The 18,407-nt window shown below is 52.4% G+C and overlaps 1 protein-coding gene across 2 annotated transcripts; it reads left to right on the top strand.

Moving 5' to 3' along the window:
- The first annotated feature begins 441 nt into the window (after positions 1-441).
- DENND2D (DENN domain containing 2D) lies at positions 442-18,282 on the top strand. Of its 2 annotated transcripts, none has more exons than XM_031457789.2 (12): positions 442-629; positions 5,152-5,327; positions 6,172-6,284; positions 7,000-7,069; positions 7,777-7,854; positions 9,061-9,201; positions 10,475-10,623; positions 12,999-13,176; positions 16,188-16,229; positions 16,649-16,733; positions 17,061-17,300; positions 17,776-18,282. In XM_031457789.2, exons 1-12 carry the CDS (start codon positions 572-574, stop codon positions 17,850-17,852), a joined length of 1,407 nt encoding a protein of 468 aa, XP_031313649.1. In that variant the 5' UTR covers positions 442-571; the 3' UTR covers positions 17,853-18,282. The 2 variants fall into 2 exon arrangements, with proteins under 2 accessions (XP_031313649.1, XP_031313648.1); XM_031457788.2 differs by lacking the exon at positions 442-629 and adding an exon at positions 1,791-4,577.
- The last annotated feature ends 125 nt before the right edge of the window (positions 18,283-18,407 follow it).

Genomic DNA, 18,407 nt, shown 5'->3' with positions numbered 1-18,407 from the left:
GGAAAAAGAGCAATGCTTCTCCCCACGGGGGAGAAGGACAAATACGGGTAAGAGATCTGGAAATGGCCAGAGGCTAAAGCAGTAGCAGGGGTGAGATGGACGGGTTGGAAAGGTGTGCCGTCTCTAAAAACTCTGTCCCCTTCTGGGAAAAGTCCGGAGCCACCAGGAAGGTGCACAGATGCCCACCGGGCGGGCACTCCCGGCGCTTGCCGCGGAGGTAGAGGGTGACTTCGTTGCGACCCCGCCCGCATTTGGGGACTGCGGGGCTCGGAAAGTCACGCTTCCCGGGGTGCCCCACGGAGGGTGGGAGCGAGGTGGCACCGCCCCTCCCGGACACGCGTCGAGCGCCCTCTGTCACCCAGGCCGCCCAGCCCGGGGCCGAGGGAAGAGCGGGCCCGCCCAGGTGCGCCGGGGGTTGGGCTGGAGTCCGGAAGGTGCGCCGCCCCGCCCCGGGCCTGTTCCCTCGGACTACCCCCCGCGTGAAAGTGAAAGTGTCGGGCCCGCGGAGGTCGCGCCTTGGGGGGCGGGGCCGGCGTGGACCTGGGAACTGGCGCCGGGCACTCGAGGGGCCATGGATGGGCTCGGCCGCCGCCTGCGAGCCAGCCTGAGACTGAAGCGCGGCCGTGGGGGTTAGTGCCGGGCCGGGGCGCACCGGGGCGAGGGTGCGGGGACAGCGAGGGGACCGCGGGCCAGAACAGGGCTTGATCGGGGCAGGGGGCCAGGGGACGGCCGCGCGGAGGGTTGCGATCCGAGAGCAGTCTGAGGGTCATCGCTGGGGGCTGGGCAGGGGTCAGGTGAGCTGGAGGGAGGGCGCAGGTGGAGGTGGAAACCGGCTGGTAGGGACTGGGTCGGAGGTCAGAAGAGAAGCCATGCCAGCGGGGGTGAGGGGGAGGCTGCCGGCCAAAGGAAGCAGTTGTGGGGCCCCGGGGCCACGTGTCCTTCCAGCCAGGAAGCTTGTGGGGCAACCGCAGAGTTCCTGCAGCGCCGGGGCCACGGCGAGCCGCCCGGAGACCCCGCCTCAGCCCCCGGCCGCCCGCCCCACCCCGCCCCGCCCTGCCCCGCCTCGTCTCGAGGTCCAGGGACGCCTCCGGTGGGAGCCCGCGACCCAGCCCCGCTCGCGGCCGCCGCCCACCGAACTGGTCTTCCCGACGTGCTCCCCCCACCACACCACCCAAGGGCGGCGGAGAGCCCTGGAGAGTGCGGCCGCGAGCAGAGCTGGGGTGGAGCCTGTTCAGCCGATTCCTTAGAATCAGACAAGTCTAGCGCCCCACCCCTGATCTTCTCTCAGTGAAGTGAGAATATTTCTTCCGTCCAGGGTGGTGGGGATTCAATTAAAGTCAACATTCGTTTCCTTTCTTCTCAGCAGGGGTGCTGAGCTTTGGAAGGCAGATTAGGAATTCATTCATTTTTTTTCATTCATTCAACAAACATTGCTGCTTACCACTAGCCAGTCCGGTGGCCAAGAAGCCATAACCCTTAGATAATTTGCCCAGAGGTCCCACCTTCTGAGAAGAAAGGAGCTGGATTGGAGAGTAAGCAGGGGTCATTCTCAGACAGCCCACCTCTCCTAACACTGGCAATCAAAAGGTGGAGTGAGACCTCCTCTTACTCCAAGCCCCAGAGCAGGAGAGCCCTGCAGGGAGAGACTGGTGCTCCTTCTGCCATTACCCCTGCCCCCTACCCCCAGCCCTTGCCGTTCTTCCTAAACACAGTTTTCCAGTGTCTATCTGGTCATTCATTTCCTCTACCAAGGCAGAAAGGTCAGAGACCATGGATGGGGACGGAGGCCTGGGAGTCTGTGGTGGCAGGAGCGGATGTAGGGTGGGGCTGGTGGTCCCTCTCCTCTGGAGAGCACCGGCCTGATCATTCCTGGTCTCCCTCAACCCTCAGAAGTCTAGGTGAATGGAAGGCATCGGTCTGCTCCCTGCAGCCCAGAGTTGCTCCCACACACCTGGTCCCAAAACAGGGCTGATGATTGTGCCCATAGGAGCTTCCTGGACATTGAGGACCTGTGGATGAGCAGCCAGTATGACTTGACCTGAGGTCTGGCACCTGTCAGGCCAGGGGACTGTGCCCTCTTCATCTTCCATACTGTCCTCCGCCTTCCTGGGGAGTTCCCCGTCCTTCTTTGCCTTTTTGGCCCCAAGGCAATTGTGTGGTCGGAGGGTGTGTGTGTGTGTGTGAGTGTGTGTGTGTGCGTGTGTGTACACGTGCATGTGTAAATCATCTAGATGGGGAGGAGTGTCAGTGGTGGTGGTCTTGGGTTGAGAGCAGCCAAGCTAAAAGAGGAGGAACCAGCTTTCCGGATCAAGGTTCTAGAAAGTCCCTACACCCGAATTCTGCTAGTTCTGGGACTTTTCAGCAGAGGGCTGTGGGAGGGGCTTCCTGATGGAGGAACAAGTGTAACCAGACTCCTGACTTCCCTAGAAAGGGTGGCTCCCTTCTCAACTGAAAACTCAGGATAATTATTTCTTTCTAAGGCGCTGAGGATTAAATGAGATGACCTATATTAAACATGTGTGTTTGATGGATGTTTTCTCTTCTGTTAATTAACCCCCTTTGAAAGGGAGGAGAAAGCAATCTTTATCTGGATTTCTTGGACCTCAGCCCCAAAGTCCAGTAACTTCTTTTGAGTTTGTGAGTTTTGCTGTGCTCTTGGCTCTCCTGATAAAGCAGGAAGAAATGGGCCGAAAATGCAACTCAAAGAATTTAGGGAAAGAAATCATTTCCCGAGGTTCTGGAATGATCAGTTAAAAAAAAATTGAGGGTCTCTAGGTCTTTTGCAAACAGGAGGCATTCCCCATTCGTGGGATGTTTGGTGTGCACTGCATCCAGAAGGCCAGAGCATAGACATGAATCCCTCATAATTCCCACTCCCAACAGATTCTGTTGGTAGTCCCTAAATAGTCCCTGAATCACTCTGTGCCTCAGTTTCCCCATCTGTATCAGAGATGCTTGTTCCTCGGACAGGAGGTGAGGATTGTGTTGAGTAGTCTGCGCAGGTTGTGAGTAAGGTGTGGCGACAGATCCAAGTGTTCCAGGTCATTGTTCCCACAGTTACAGTATTTGTAACATCCTTATTTATCGTGGTTAGCATTCTCCCCAGGAGTCACGGCTGGGCCACTGAGTACTGGCTTTTACTAGTCCCCAGAAGCCAGGTCTGGAGCTGTTAAGGGCAAGCAGTCGTCTCCCATATTTCAGCACCCCACTTTCTTCCAGAGGGCTACTAACTCTTTACAGGAGTGGCAGACCCTGGCACCAAACCTTTTTGCCTCCTGGCAAAAGTCTTTTTCTTTTATCATGTGCATTTACACATTCAAGGGTTTGTGTGAGAATCCTAGGCGATTCCTTATTGCTATCCTTTCTCTCTTCCCCATCCTCCAGACACCAATCTGTACCCTAGAGCCCCAGGGGCCTGCTGCTCTGCTTTTAGCCTGGCAGAACGGTTGACCTGGTCCAACAGGCATAAAAGACTGAGCAAGAGTGGGAGTGGGGTGGAGATCAGACAGGTGATTTCCACTGCCACTGAGTGCCCCTCAGGCTGCGGATGCAACCAGTCCCTTACAGTACACCAGGGAGAATGTCCTGAGTCCTTCCCATCTGGGAGGAGGGATTCTACACTGGAGCCCTGGAACAGATCCCATGAGACAATAGGTCCCAGGAGCCCCTTAGGATGTATCGCAGCGGGTGAGAGATGCACCACTGTAGATCGTCCTGAAATATTAGGAACTCTCCTGCTCAGAGATGAAATTTGCTCTCTATTTCGCCACCAGGAGAGGAGGCTTTTATGTTTGTATTGATATCCAGGAATTCCTCTTGCTAGAACAAATTTCTCCACTTAGATAATGATTGGGCCAGGTCTATTGATCTTAATCAGGGGAGGCAGTGACATGCTCTCTGTGGGGAGTGTTTGGTCCCGCGCTCTTGCTTGTAACCTTGAAGTCCTGGAAGTTCCACAGCGGAGCAGGTGGCCTTGCAGGGGTCATCTGCAGCTGTTGACCAAGTTAAGAAGAGAGAGGTCAGGAATCGGTTATGAAGACAGAAGATCCCAGTCCTGGGGCCGGTGAAGTCCAGCGCTCACAGTTTGATGCTATCAGGCACTCTTCATTGTCCGGAGGTTGTAAGGAAACTCGTTTCACAATCTGCAGCCCAGAATTGAAAGTCCTTAGCCCAGAAGCAGCTGGGCTTTGGAGGTGTTTGCCTATGACCTTTTCTCTCACCACACCCTGGGGCTCTTGGGAGGAGCTGAGGTCTGAGCTGCAGTGCCAGGATGCTGTCTCTGTCAGTGCGGGCGTTCTGCTGCCTTCCTGGGTCCTGTCACAACCTTCTTGCTCAACCACCGGGTGCGCAGGATGGAAACTGCTCTCCCCGATCTGGAAGACAGTGCGTGGCTTGGCTTCTTAGAGTTGTGGCTGGAGACTGAAACAGCCGCCCCTTTACCGGGCTTTCTGTAACCAGACCGTGTTGGGGGACAGGGAAGCTCTCCATGCCCTACAGGCCCAAGAAGATGGAAAGACGAGTGGTAGGCAGGATACTCAGGCGCCTCCCCAACTGGCTGCTGCGAGGACGCCGAGCAGGTCTGGACTGGATCGCCCACTTCCCTTTTTCCGGGGTGGTCCTCTTCGAGGAGGTTGCTTCTTCCTTGAAATGTTTCTTTTTCTTCTTCCTTTTATATTTCAGCCTCCACCTGGCTCCCCATGTGACTGTGCTCGGAGGTTTCCCCTTTTGGTCTGCAGAGTCGGTCATGCCCTCTGTGGGGGTTGGTGTGGTCACAGCCACGTGGCTCTTGAGCCTGTTCTGATTTATTGAGTCCAAGTCTGCTTGGGGCACAATGTCTCAGGTAGTCAGAGTCTCTGTCACCCTGGGGCCAAGGGCCTCCCAGGCGGCCTCCCCAGTACATTTCCTTGACTGCTGAATCTGTGTTTTCTTTCCTCCTCTTGGCTCCTTGTGGCTCCAAATCTTCCAGGGCAGGCAAAGAAACTGTCCAGTTGGCTCTGATTCTGTGCCGGGATCTGAGGCGGTGGGCGGGCTCCGGGGACCTCAGCGTTGGCATGGCGGCTTGGAGGTGTGGAAGTTGCCCAGAGCTGCACAGCCTCCACCTGGGGCTTGGATCAATGAGATACCAAGTGAGCCCTGGTGTCTTGGTTTCAGTGCCTCTCCGGGACAGTTCGGGGGAAGCTGTAAAGGAACCAGAAAGAGCCCAGGAGCACTATCTGCCCAGCTTTGCTGGAGGGCAGCATTTCTTTGAGTACCTCCTTGTGGTTTCCCTCAAAAAAAAGCATTCAGGGGAGGACTATGAGCCCACGATCACCTACCAGTTTCCTAAGGTAAGGACTGAAGGAGGGGGCCGGGGGTGGAAGAGGACTGCGGTGTTTGAGAGGCGGTGGTGGTGGGGGTGCCCTTTCCCTCCCTGACTGGGGCTGGAGTCTGGAGCTGTCCTGAGCTCACCACTCCTGTTTCCTGCAGGCCCAGCCCTGTTTTCTGTTATCACCCACAGAATCTAGGTCTGGCATCTTTGTGAGGAACTGATCTCGGCTCCCTAGCCGGGAAATGAGGCTAGTTCTTCTGCCCTTTTGGGGAGCCTCCTAGTTCTTTCAAATTCCATCCTCAGCCACCCTGCTCTGTAGAGAAGCTTACCTTCTGCCACAGGTTCTTGGAGGAACCGTTTCCCTGCAGTGGATGGGAAGGAGAGGGCAGGACAGGTACATAGCTGATGAGCAGACATCAGTCTCCTTCTTGTCTGGTCCTGCGGTGGGTGAAGCGGTGGGGTTAGCTTCGCTTACCCTGTCCAAGCGGCGACTGAGCTGGCCACATCTCTTCTCTGATGTGGTCCTCCCAGGAAGCCAGGCGGTCTCTGGGCCTTTCTGTATTCAGCATGGTCCTGGCTCCCTTCCTAACTATGTAGATCCCTGGGATACTCAAGTCCAACTCAGGTTCATGTAGCCTTGGCCCAGGAAGAGCTCCTTCGGCCCTGGGGTTGTGCCAGCCAGAGACCAAGGATGCAGTCTCTGTGCAGAGTGACGGGCAGAGATACGCTTGGAGCCGCAAGCCAGTAGAAAAGCTTATTCTCAGACTGCTTTCGAGCCTCAAGAGAAGCCCACCAGGCCTCAAGCCCTTTCCACCTGCTCGTACCTCCAGCAGCCCACCTGTCTCTTTTCCTCTTCCTTATAGAGGGAGAACTTGCTTCGGGGCCAACAGGAGGAGGAGGAGCGGCTGCTCGGAGCCATCCCCTTGTTTTGCTTCCCAGATGGGAATGAGTGGGCTCCACTCACTGAGTATCCCAGGTAATTGCCCGGCCCTAGGACAGAGGAATCTGGGATTGGAGGAGAAGGGATAAGTGTGAGCCACGTGATTCCTGCGCCCCTCTCAGAAGGAGTGTATGCTGATTTCTCACCAGCTTCCTTCCTGATGGGGAGGGACCGGAGTTCATTCATTTCTAAACATTTGCCTGGGGTCGGTCTCTGGAGGCAAGCAATCTTAGCTAACCAGGTTGACCAGTCCTTTCTGTCCAGAGAAGGGCAAGTTTCTCTCACCTGTCCTGGGAGTGAGAATTACTGTGTTTTGGCTGCCTCTGACAGAAGACGGCCTTAAGAGAAGGCCTTTGGTCTCTAAGGAGTCCCTTGTATGGCAAAGTCTTTTATACCTTGAGTCCTGGAACTTGACTGCCTGAGCTCGAATTTTGGCTTTATCACTCATGAGGTGAATGACCTTGGATAAGAAACACTCCCTCAGAGTCTCAGTTCCTTCATCTTTAAAGTGGGGAAAGTCATTGAACGTACCTCAAAGAGTTGCTCGGAGAATTAAAGGAGGTGATGCATTTAAAGCTTGACACCAATAAGCACTTTAGGTAAATTACTGGTGTTCCAATTACTCTCAGGATCAGTCAGCAGCTCTCCTTGACCCATCTCACCCGCCTTGGCACCCCTCTGGTGCTGGCCGCCGTCCTGTTTTAGAAGCTGGTGAGCAGGTGCTAACTAGGTCTTGTCTGCTCATCCTCAGGGAGACCTTCTCCTTCGTTCTGACCAATGTGGATGGAAGCAGGAAGATCGGATACTGCAGGCGTCTCTTGGTCTGTGCAGCTCAGAACTGCCCCCTCTTCCCTGCAGCCTGCTCTGCTCCGCAGCTGGGGTTGCTCAAGCCTCAGCTGCAAAAGCCAAGGCTCCCTGGCAGTGGTGGTTGTAGACTGAGCACAGCCCAGCACCTGCTGCCATGTTAGTGCCGTCTGCAGCCTCACAAGAATGAGGACACACACCCCTCCTCACCCACCCCGGGGACCTTTGCTTTGGTCTTTACTCTCTCCAGCTTTCAAGCGTTCCTGTGTGGGGGAGGCTTCAGCACAATCTGCCCTCCACCATCTCTATCCAGGCCTCGTTGCCTTGGCCCCTGGGGCCTCCCAGAACCTGGCCTGGGATTTGAACATGGTTCAATCCTTGGGTCTCTCTACAGCACTTTCAGAGCGCCCCCCTCCCTAGCTTTTTTCCTCATCTCTACAGCACACATGTTCCCTCTTTGCTGACCCCTGATGGTGTTGGTGCTGCCCATGAGCCATCCACCCCCTTAAGGCCATCTTTTTTTTTATTTCAGTGACCGCTCTGGCCTCCCTGCTGCCGATCCCTTGAATGGGACCTCTGTGCAGCCAGGCCTTTCTCCATCCGGCCCACCACCCTCGGGGAATCCCCCAGCCCCAGCCACCAGCCCCGTGCCCCATCAGCCCCAGCTGGGCGGAGGCCCTGGGGGGGAGGCTGTGGCACTGAAGCAGCCTCTCTGTCCCTGCAGCCCGCCGGCCGTGGCCCTCGCCTCCCCAGGGTGTACTGCATCGTCAGCTGCATTGGCTGCTTCGGCCTGTTCTCCAAGGTAGGGGCGGAACAGGATTCCTCGGGGCCAGTTGGGCCTGTTCAGCCTCCAGGTCTGCCTGGCCGCCTGTCCTGCCCGTGCTCCCTGCACTCCTCCCCCACGGTCGGGGTCAGGCGAGGCACACGGGGGGAACCGGCAGAGAGGTGCTTGGGCTTGACTTGATTTTCGGGAAAAGTGGAAACTGAACCCAGAAGACTACTTCCCCTGCAGCAGAGAATCCGCTGCTCTAGGGCAGAGAGTATAGCTCAGCTGTAGAGCGCATGCCTAGCATGCATAATGTCCTGGGTTCAATCCCCAGTGACCAGTGATTTCCCTAAAAAAAATTAAAAAAGAAGAAAGAAAGAAAGAGAATCTAGTAAGATCTCTAGTAAGAAGGCAGCTGGAGCAGGACAGTGGGGAGAGCTCCACATTTGGAATTCGGAGTTTCAGTTTCCTTGTCTGTCGAATGCATCCCTCCCCTTCTATTTCATGGGTTGGTATGAGGTGATATGTGAACAAAGCAGAGCACTAAACAAATATATAGACTATGCAGTGGGACTTGGGACTTGAGGGGGCTCCCTCTGACTCCTTTCAGGGTAGAAGGGAAGTTGAGGTTTCCAAGGATTTCTGCTGTAGCTAATTTGTGTGGCTCTGTGCCTGAGCTGGGTTCAGAGAGGAGTCCTTCAGAGTGGATGGGACATGTCTTAGTGGCACAAAAGGGCGTCAGTGTGCTCTGCCACAGGCATCCATCCTTTGGAAGGATGAAGGCAGTAAACTCCGTCAGCCTTTGCTTGGGCGGAGTGTTCATCTGTGCGGAGTTCTGAGCGATGGAGGCCGTCCCTCCCTGGGGAGTATCCAGTGGAAGTTGAAGGGCAGAGTGGCACCCAGCAGGCCCAGCTTCCATGCTCCTACTCCAGCCAGGACAAACGAACAAGGTACCATCGTGGATGATGAGTTTACTCTAGGACGACTTCCTGGGGAAGGTCGTCTATGTTGATGTTAGGAGAAAGGAGGAATATGGATTGGTAGACAGAGGATGAAAAGAATAAGGCTAGGAAAAAGGGGGTTTTGTGCAGGAGATAAACAGCAGACTTGTTTCTGCCAAAGAAGAAAGAGAACCAGTTAAGGATTGGCTGGACCAGCGTGGGAGACTCACATATGAGATCTCTGCCACCCGCCCAGTAGCATCCCTTTGAGTCATGTCTCCTGGGGTCCTTTTTTGTGCAGATCCTGGATGAAGTGGAGAAGAGGCATCAGATCTCCCTGGCAGTCATTTACCCATTCATGCAGGGCCTCCGAGAGGCAGCCTTCCCTGCTCCTGGGAAGACCGTCACCCTCAAAAGCTTCATCCCCGACTCAGGCACTGAGGTTGGTGAGCAAAATGGGTGAGACCCTCCCCAGCAGGAGGGGCTGGGTTTCTGTGGCATGGCTCCTCATGGAGCTTCCATTCAGCAGGTTCACATTCAGAGAAACTGAGCCAGGTAGGGAGTGGGGCTTGGCTTGAATTATTCACAGAGCTAAATATCAAACCCAAATTTTCTGATCCTTCCAACCTGATGCTCACAAGGACCTAGTCACTGCTCAAGCCACCAACATTTTTATTTATAATAAATAAGCTATGTAAGCTGAGGCTCCTGGTACTAGAATGGCCTTTGCCCCCAGCCCCTAAACTGCCACTTTTCCCCATTACCTCCCTTATCTTCCTGTTTCTGTCCTGTATCTCTACCTTATGGCGTCCACCTGTCTGTTTCTTATCACTCATCCCCACCCCTGAATCCCCACCCATGCCATATGGGGGATGTTACTATTTTAAGACACTGAGCGGACAACGCAGCAGGTAGAACATTGTTTTAAGAATTCCAGCCCTGATCCATGGTACTCTGGATAATCTGAGTGTCCCTTTGAACCTTGGTTTCCCCATATAAGAATAAAAGGAGGGGGCTAGGCTTTTTCACTTACTCAAAAAGCAAGTATGAAAGGCCTGCTGTGCTCCAGGGTGCACTATTTTCCGGCTCTGAAGTGGTAAATAAAATGAATGTGGTTCCTGACCTTATGGAGCTAAAAGGCCAGTGGGGGAGGCAGACGTTAAATAAGTAAACACACACATGAATAGATAATCAAAACTTGTATGATTGTGACGAAAGGAAAAGAAAACAGGATCCTGGGTGAGAAAAGGGTGTGAAACACGTGTTGCATTAGGGGGCCCAGGAAGGCCTTTGAGACAACAAGGAGGGTAAGAATGAAGAGAGAAAATGTGGTCAATTAACTACAATTTAAAAAAATAATTAATCAATCAACAATTGAAAAAAAAAAAGAAGAATGAAGGGAGGAGAGCAATCCAGAGAAGGAAAGAACCTCAGGCAGGAAACAGCATGACATGCTCAAGGAACTGGAAGGGGTTGATGAGACAAGCGAGGTGGGGGAGATGGTGGGGGAGGCAGGGCCTCGAGTGCCATGCCAGCGTACATCTGCATTATCCTCAGAGCAGAGGGAAACTGTGGGTGGATTTTTAGCAGGAGGGAGACAGGATCAGATTCCCTCCTGCAGGGAGAATAGGGTGGAGACTGGTAGAGGCCCAGCTTTCTGGGGTCTGTGTGATTTTTCAGTGTGCTGACCCCCTCTCTCTCTGGTTGCCCCACAGTTCATCTCATTGACGCGGCCCCTAGACTCCCATCTAGAACATGTGGATTTTAGTTCTCTGTTGCGTTGTCTCGGTTATGAGAAGATTGTTCAGATCTTTGCCTCTGCTGTGCTGGAGAGAAGAATCATCTTCCTGGCGGAAGGTCTCAGGTAGGTCCAGCCACTGAGCAGCTCACCTGAACTGATTGGCATCCCTGAGTTCCAGGGAACAGACCCGAGGGTTCTCCAAGGAAATCAGGCCATAGGACCCGTGTGCTCACCCTGCTGCCTCCCGGTCTTGACCTGCACTAAGTCTAGAAAAATACGCTTTTGCAGTCCCCCGTTTCTGCCTTCAAACTTAATTGCTGCCTAAGCCTGAAGCAGGTCCCTGATTTAGCCCTGAGAAGGGCTTGAAGTACTCCTGTGACAGCCCAGGTGGAGACCAGTTAGGGTGGATGCAGACATGATTCTTTTCTTGAAACGCTGAGGGAGGGAGGGAGGGTGGAGGACAGGGCAGGAAGCCATATAATGGTATGGAGTTCAAGCCCATCATCCTTAACTGCAAACACATCTTATTTGTCCACTTGTTCACTCATTCAACAAACATTTATTGTGTGTCAGCTGTTTACCAGATGGTAAACTGGTATCGGGAAGATACAGACATACAAGATGTGGTCCTTGACCTGAAGGGGATAAAGAATTATGTAGTGATTGAAAGCACTGGTGTTGAAATCAGCAGAATAAGGTTCTGGTTCTTTCCTTCAACCTTTAGCTACATGATTTTCTGTAGGTTAGTTTCTTAACTTCTTAAAGTCATGATCCCCTTGTCTGTAAAATGGAGATATTGACTGTACCGACCTCATCAGGATGTGGTGAGGATTAAATGAAATAATCCCATTAGGTAAGGAGCACCCCGCCAGGCACATATTGGTAAATGCTAGCTGTGATTCTTAATAATAAGCTCGCAGTTGAGTATATTCCTGTGTATAATTGAAGCAGAGTAATATCATGTCTTGGTCTCTACCTCTTAGGGGCTTCAAGTTTGAGAAAGATGGGGAGACATGTGACAGAACAGAGAAGGGAGAAGGATCATAAAACAGGAGAAGGTTGAACTGTTCACGTCTGGGGATGAAGAAAGCTGATGACATTGGGCTTACAACCTTGGTTTTTATCTTTTAGGGAAGAAGAAGAAAAGGATGTTAGGGACCCAAATGTTAGGTCAGAGGGTCATGTGAATGTCATGGGTTTTAGAGGACAGGAAGCTTGGGCAGGGAATGGGGTCTGGGTTGAAATTCCTGTACAAACCAGTAATAACCAAAAAGGCACCAGTGGTAGGCTAATCCTTGAGGAAGTGGTGTGAGCTTTTATTTTTTTGGAAACAGCTCTTCCACTTTCAGCCCTCTAGGGAAGTGAGAAGTTTCTATCCTGGGTAGAGCTGGGATTCTGTCCTTTTCCCCCTAAGATCGGTGTTTCAGAAGTGAAGGCGACTCCAGGTGTCCTCTGGCCTGGCCATGGGCTCACCTCTGGACAGTAACTTTCTTCCAGGAGACCCCACCTCTCCCCACTTCTTTCCCACACTGAGTGTTTCAGGTTTCTGAAGCTCAGGCAGGAAGGGGACTTCCAGTCAGCCCAAGTCTTGGCTAGACTCTCAGAGTCTCCATCTTTCTAACTCAGGAAATGCTAGCTTGATACCAAGAATTGAAACAAGGTTTCCGCATCTGTGTTTATATTGGCCGTGGCTTTGGGGCAATTTGAAGAAACGAAGAGCCATGAAAGCTAGTGGAGAATAGAGAAGACAGAGGGTGGGGTTGTGTGTGTGGGTTGAGGGGGGAGTGGGAGGAGCTGAGCCCCAGTTGTGACTTAGGCAATAATTATGCAGGGATGCTTCATTGCAAAGGGTGGAGGAGCCACCTCTGTGGGACTTTCCGGGTAGAAATTGCTGGTAAGAGGTTCCTGGAATCTAGGAATTTCCCACACAAACACAGGCACCAACCTGGTAGCTTTAAATAACCTCCTGTGGCCAGAAAGAGCCGTGAGAGTTAAAGGCTGGGGATGAGACATAAAGGGGGGAAATAAGGCTTGACCTCTCTGCTCTACTCCAATGTTTACATATTTGTCTCCTTAACGACACTGGAAGTTCCTTAAAAGCAGGGTCAGGCTCATACTTCCTGGTATCCACATCCTTGGCCCAGGGGTGCACATAGAGAAGGGCCTTAATCAATGATCTGTTTGAGTGGAGCCATTTCTTCTCCCCTCCTCTCTTTAGAGCTACTTCTCCCCGCCCCCAGTAGTGAGTTGAGGAGACTAACTGGGAAAAAAGGATCAAATAGAGGCCCCATCCTTGATGAGAGGAGCCTCAGCCCCTCCCAGTTTCTGCCCTCCCCTCCCAGCTACAAGGAGTCACAGCTCTGAGACCAGCCTGGCTCCCAGACTTGCTTTCATATCCCCTGGGGTAGCACTCAGCTGCTGCTGCCTGTGGTGGGCTGGGTGGGGGTGGCGGCTCAGGGAGGCCCCCCTGACTCTGATTCTCTGTGCCCTGTCCCCAGCACCCTGTCTCAGTGCATCCACGCTGCTGCCGCGCTGCTCTACCCCTTCAGCTGGGCACACACCTACATCCCTGTTGTCCCCGAGAGCCTTCTGGCCACTGTCTGCTGCCCCACTCCCTTCATGGTTGGAGTACAAATGCGCTTTCAGCAGGAGGTTATGGAGAGCCCCATGGAAGAGGTATGATGCAGCAGGAAGAGGGCGTGATTTGGAGCGAGGCAGACCAGGATCTGGATCCCGGCTCTGCTGCTAACAGCTGTGTGATCTGGGGCAAGAAGCTTAACCTCTTTAAGCCCGGGCTTCCTCAGCTGTTAAACTGGAATGACGATGTTCAGTTTCTAGGGACCCCAGGGGAAATGATGTGCATAAAGCACCTAGCCCGGTGCCTGACATATAGTGGCTATTCAGTAAGTCTCTGCTTCCTCCTCCTAAATGATCTCCCTTTGGGCTTAAGGGGTAGCACATCACTTATTTCAGGGGTCATCCAACTGCCCTGAGCCAGCTAGTCCTAGTCAGCTGGCCCTGGGTATCCCATTATTCTCTTAAAAAAATTATTTATGTTTGTGTGTGTGTTGGGGGATTAGGTTTATTTATTTAATTATTTGTTTATTTTAATGGAGGTACTGGGGATTGAACCCATGACTTCGGACACCCTAAACACACACTGTACTATTGAGCTATACCCACCCTCCCAATTTCTTTTCTGAGCACAGCTGGTCTATACAACACACACCCCACTGGAATTTATCCACATTGCTTGGACGTGAACTAACATAGCCTTCCTGAAAACAATGAGTCTTGAAAATGCTGATTTTTTTTTTTTTTCTGTAGCAAGGATCATCTTTCTGATTAGCTCAGAGCTCTGTTGGCTAATGAAGATATAGGTCCAAATCCCCTTTGATTTTGTCAGCTTCTTATTTCTTGGCAGTGCCCCCAGTACACCAGAGAGCTCAGTGGTGAAAATGGGCATACGTAACATAAATCTATCTCCAGTGTTTGGAAGAACAACTCAAAACAGGGGCTTTGCTTGAGTTGTCAATAGGAACTTTCAAAATATAGCATGTTACTGCAGTCTCAAGCCAGAAAAGCTACTTAGTTGTGTCTGCACTGGCTGACCATGGACTCCCTCTGTGTAGACAAAGGGCCTATGAAGGGGAGAGGCCAGGTCCAGAAGTAAGGTATGAAGGCATGAGACCAGCCCTAGTGGGAAGATTCTCATTTACATAAGAAATAACTGAGGTCCAGTGAACTCAACTGACTTATCTGAGGCTGCACAGGCGATGATGGAGGTAGAACCAAAAGCCCTTCTTACCAAGTGCTGCTGGGAGATAGAGAAGCAGGCTCTGTTTCCCGTCCTTGCGTCCCCGGCCCAGCCAGCCCTCCTCAGAACTGCTGAGTACACATGCCCTTTGAGCCAGCCTTTGCCTTGTGACTAACTGGGCCAGAGTATCAGCCCCATGTTTAGCAATAAGACTTAGGATGTCCCAACCCCAGAAGTTTTGAAACTTCCCGACGCTGCAGCTCCCGCCCCTTGTAAGCTGTGGCTCCTCCCCCGGTGGCCTGGTGGGAAGACACCCCAAGGTTAATAGGACTCCTGTTCCTACTGTCTTAGAGCCTTGGCTTGTTTTATTTCTCAGCAGCTGCTCTGTGAAGCGGGCAGGGGATGAGGAAGGCAGAGGGCCAGGGGCCAGGGTAGGGGTAGGGGGATTCCGACTCCCCATGTCAGCAGCTCTCTGGAAGGCACTGCTTGACAGGCAGTAATATCCCAAATACTGGAAAGATTTCTGGGAACAACTTCACAAAAAAAATGTTCACACACTTACCTCCCCCTCCCGCCCCCACCCCAGATTGAAGAGCCTGCCCTGAATAAAGGCATCTGAGCTGATGTATACAAGAGGTTTCAGGCCTGAACTAGTTCAACTTTCCTTCCTTGATGATGGATAATTACAGGGCCCTCTCTGTCTTTTGGCATGCTTTCCTGTTCCTCTCTTTCTTTTTATTTAGAAGAAGGGAGCACAGAGGGATCATTCACCCTCCGGTCAAGACTAAGGGTCACAAACTGAAAAGAGGGGCCCAGCAGGCACCTACGTGGCCAGCGCAGGCGTTGGGGGCTTACGCTCATCTGTTGAGCACATGCCTTGCCTAAAGGAGGCAGGTGCACTCAGTTCCACCCGAATGTGGACCAGTGTCAGAGCTCCTACCTTGTCCAGGGAAGCCCCAAATCCCAAGTTTATGTGAACTTTTCCATTTAAATACTGGAAACTCATTCAATTATTTATAAAATAATCTGAGGCTCAAAGATGCAGATCTGCCAGTTGGAATCCAACCAGCAGGATGCCTGTTCGTCATCTCAGGTCTAGACTGAAGGCCCCTCAGGCAGGGACGCAGCTGGTGCTAGAACTCAGGTCCCCCAGGTTCCAGGCCTGTGCTTGTCCCGCCTGCAGCCTATGGACACATGGTCTCCTCACCGGCTTTCCTTCCCTCTTCCTGCTGACCCTGGGCTCATCTCCTTCTCTTGCTGTTTCCTGCTGGGAGGCCCAAAGCTCTGAGGGCTTTTTTTAAAAATAGAAGTGCAGGCAGTTGGACCTAAGGTTGTTGTAAGCATTCAAAAGTCGACATCCTTGTCCTAAAGCCAACCAGAGGGAAGGGAGCTGAGGAGAGCTGTGGGGAGAGGGCTGCAATCCCAGGGACAGCACAACCTCAGCTTGGAAACTGGTTCTACTGTCTGTTAGCAGTATCACCTCGGGCAGCTTAACTTCTTTGGGTCTGTCTCCTCACCTGCAAAATAGGCATAGTACCTGCCTCGACAGGACTGCTGGGAGGATTAAATGAGATAAAATCGGCAAAGCAGTTATGGTGTGTGCCTTGTACTAAATGTCTCACATGTAAAAGCTGTTAGTGTGAACCTCATTTTACTAAGGGAGTGAGTGGCTATGCAGTACCCGTACTCTGTACCCCTTCTCCCTCAGCTCTCTCCCTTACTCCCCCTTCCCACACTCTCATCCCCTTTCCCCAGGAAAGAGGGGAATGGTGAGAAAGGAGACCATCAGCCAGGAAATGAGAATTGCAGATGCTGCCTTGGTTGCTGCTTGGGCTGAAAGGTACAGCCACAGGCAGACGTGGAGGTGCTGAGGCCTCCCGAGGGCTATGAAGAAAGGGGAAGAGATCAAGCTGTCCTGCGTTTCTTTCAGGTCCTGTTGGTGAATCTCTGTGAAGGAACCTTCTTAATGTCAGTAAGTGTCTGGGTTCAGACCCCCGTCAGCCCCCCCCACCAGCTCAACTGCTCTAGTCTCACTGATGCTCCACTCACTTCAACCAACTTTAAGTACTTCTGTTGAGTGAGAACTCACACTAACAAGACCTCTCCGCTCGCAAGGAGCCCACGACAAAGACGCACGTGACTTCACCAGGCGATTGGTGTTAGTGCCTTTAGAGCAAGGATATAAACCAAGTACTACAGGAATGGAGAGACTTGCTAATGTTTAGCGTCAAACTGACAATCAAGAAACAGCTTCTGTTTGTTTCTCTATGTGGCCAATTGTTTGGGGGTGAAGTTGGGGGTAAATTTCATGCCCTCCTCACACTCTCTGCCAACACCTCCCTCTACACCTCCTCTGTGACTCCTTGACCTCTGAGCTCTGTCCTCTCCTAGGTTGGTGACGAAAAAGACATCCTACCACCCAAGCTTCAGGATGACCTGTTAGACTCTCTGGGTCGGGAGATCAAGGAGTCACAGAGTAAGTCCTACCCTTTCTGCAAAGAGCTTGAGGGCATGATTCCCAACAATTCCCTTCCAGAACTCAAATGAATTCACTCAGCAGCCCTGGGCTAGTCCCAGAGGCCTGGATTCTAGGGCAAGCGTGAGTATGAGGTTTTAGTTTTCCTAAGCAGTGGTGGAGAACCCAGACCCAGTCTCCCGTTTTAATCAGTCATCAGTAATTATGAACCCTACTGCATCCCTTCCCCAAGAGCTTTCAGCCTGCAACGAAAGCCACTTGGAGATAAAAGTAGGCGGTTTCAGCCATCTGTTACCCTCTGAGATGATCTCTCTCTGTCCTCTGCAGCTCCGGAACAAATCAACGAGCACGTTTCAGGCCCTTTTGTGCAGTTCTTCGTCAAAACTGTGGGCCACTATGCCTCCTACATCAAGCGGGAGGCAAACGGGCAAGGCCACTTCCAAGAACGGGCCTTCTATAAGGCTCTGACCTCCAAGGCCAACCGCCGATTTGTGAAGAAGTTTGTGAAGACACAGCTCTTCTCCCTTTTCATCCAGGAAGCTGAGAAGAGCAAGCAACCTCCTGCAGGTATACAGGGACAGCCCTCTATCAATCTAAGCCCAGAGGGTCACTGTCTCCAAGTCAGGTGTGGCCCTAGGATGACGAGGAGGGAGGAGAGGGCACTCCTCTGTAGAAATCCACAACAGAGCTGTCATCTTTTCAAGTCGGATTGGAAAGAGAGACCCTGAAGCCTAAGGAAAATGCCTTCTGGGCTGACATTTTGCAGAGGTTGCTCTATTCATCAGCCAGCAGGAGGCCCTGTGCTCTTTGTTTTAGTCTGGAGTTAATTCCTATTAGTTATTCTTTGCTTTAGGCCCCTTCGGGCCAAAGTGAATACCCGGGTCTCCAGAGGCCTGTGAAGGCACGGGAATCCTGGCAGGAATGTGGGGGTGGGGGAGCACAGGCAGCAGACAGAGAGGATATTTCGGACCCTCGCTCCTGAGCTCATCTTGGTCTGCCTGGCCGGATTAGATGCCTCTAACACCTGTATCTGAACCCACAGGCTATTTCCAACAGAAAATACTTGAATATGAGGAACAGAAGAAACAGAGGAAATCAAAGGAAAAGACTGTGAAATAAGAGCTGTAGTGAACAGGCGTGACTAGACCGACAAGCCAGTTTTGGACTTTGGCCCCTGCCAGCACGGCAGGATCAGCGAAGCCCTCAGTCCCCAGAATCCACAGCCTTCTTCCGAGTCCTGGTAACCAGGTCTTGCTTCAAGTTGGTGTCTTGAATTTGGGATCTCTGGAATCAGCTATCTCAGGACTTTGGAAGGCTCTGACTTCTGTGCTCATGGAGCTGGGCACAAAGCTGCCTTTTCTGCAGAGGTGACACAGGGCAGCAGACAGTTGTACCGAGTGTTGTAGAATCTTCGATGTTGCTGTCACTGCCCCCTCCCACTATTACAAAATCCTCAAAAGAGGGACCAGTTATGGCCCAAAGGCCACGTAGAAAAAGAGGTCTGTGGACATGTGAGGATAAGAATAAAGATGACAACCTTCTTGTCCTATATATGTGTATCTCTGGCTTCCACTCTGGAGAGAGAACCAGCAAAACAAGGATAGATGTGAGACTAAACTGGACTAGATGTGGAGGACCTGGTAATAGTGCCCAGAACTCAGGCTGTGTTTGGAG

This window comes from Camelus dromedarius, chromosome 9 (genome assembly GCF_036321535.1).
Source record: "Camelus dromedarius isolate mCamDro1 chromosome 9, mCamDro1.pat, whole genome shotgun sequence".
Taxonomy (NCBI): Eukaryota; Metazoa; Chordata; class Mammalia; order Artiodactyla; family Camelidae; genus Camelus; species Camelus dromedarius.
This window is presented reverse-complemented; position numbering and strand designations above follow the sequence as displayed.

Excerpts from the sequence above, each read along its gene's own strand:
- DENND2D (XM_031457788.2), top strand. The coding sequence starts at position 4,487 with ATGCCCTACAGGCCCAAGAAGATGGAAAGACGAGTGGTAGGCAGGATA. Across the intron at positions 5,328-6,171 it reads TCACCTACCAGTTTCCTAAG|AGGGAGAACTTGCTTCGGGG; the intron begins GTAAGGACTGAA and ends TCTTCCTTATAG. Across the intron at positions 13,177-16,187 it reads TGGAGAGCCCCATGGAAGAG|GTCCTGTTGGTGAATCTCTG; the intron begins GTATGATGCAGC and ends CGTTTCTTTCAG.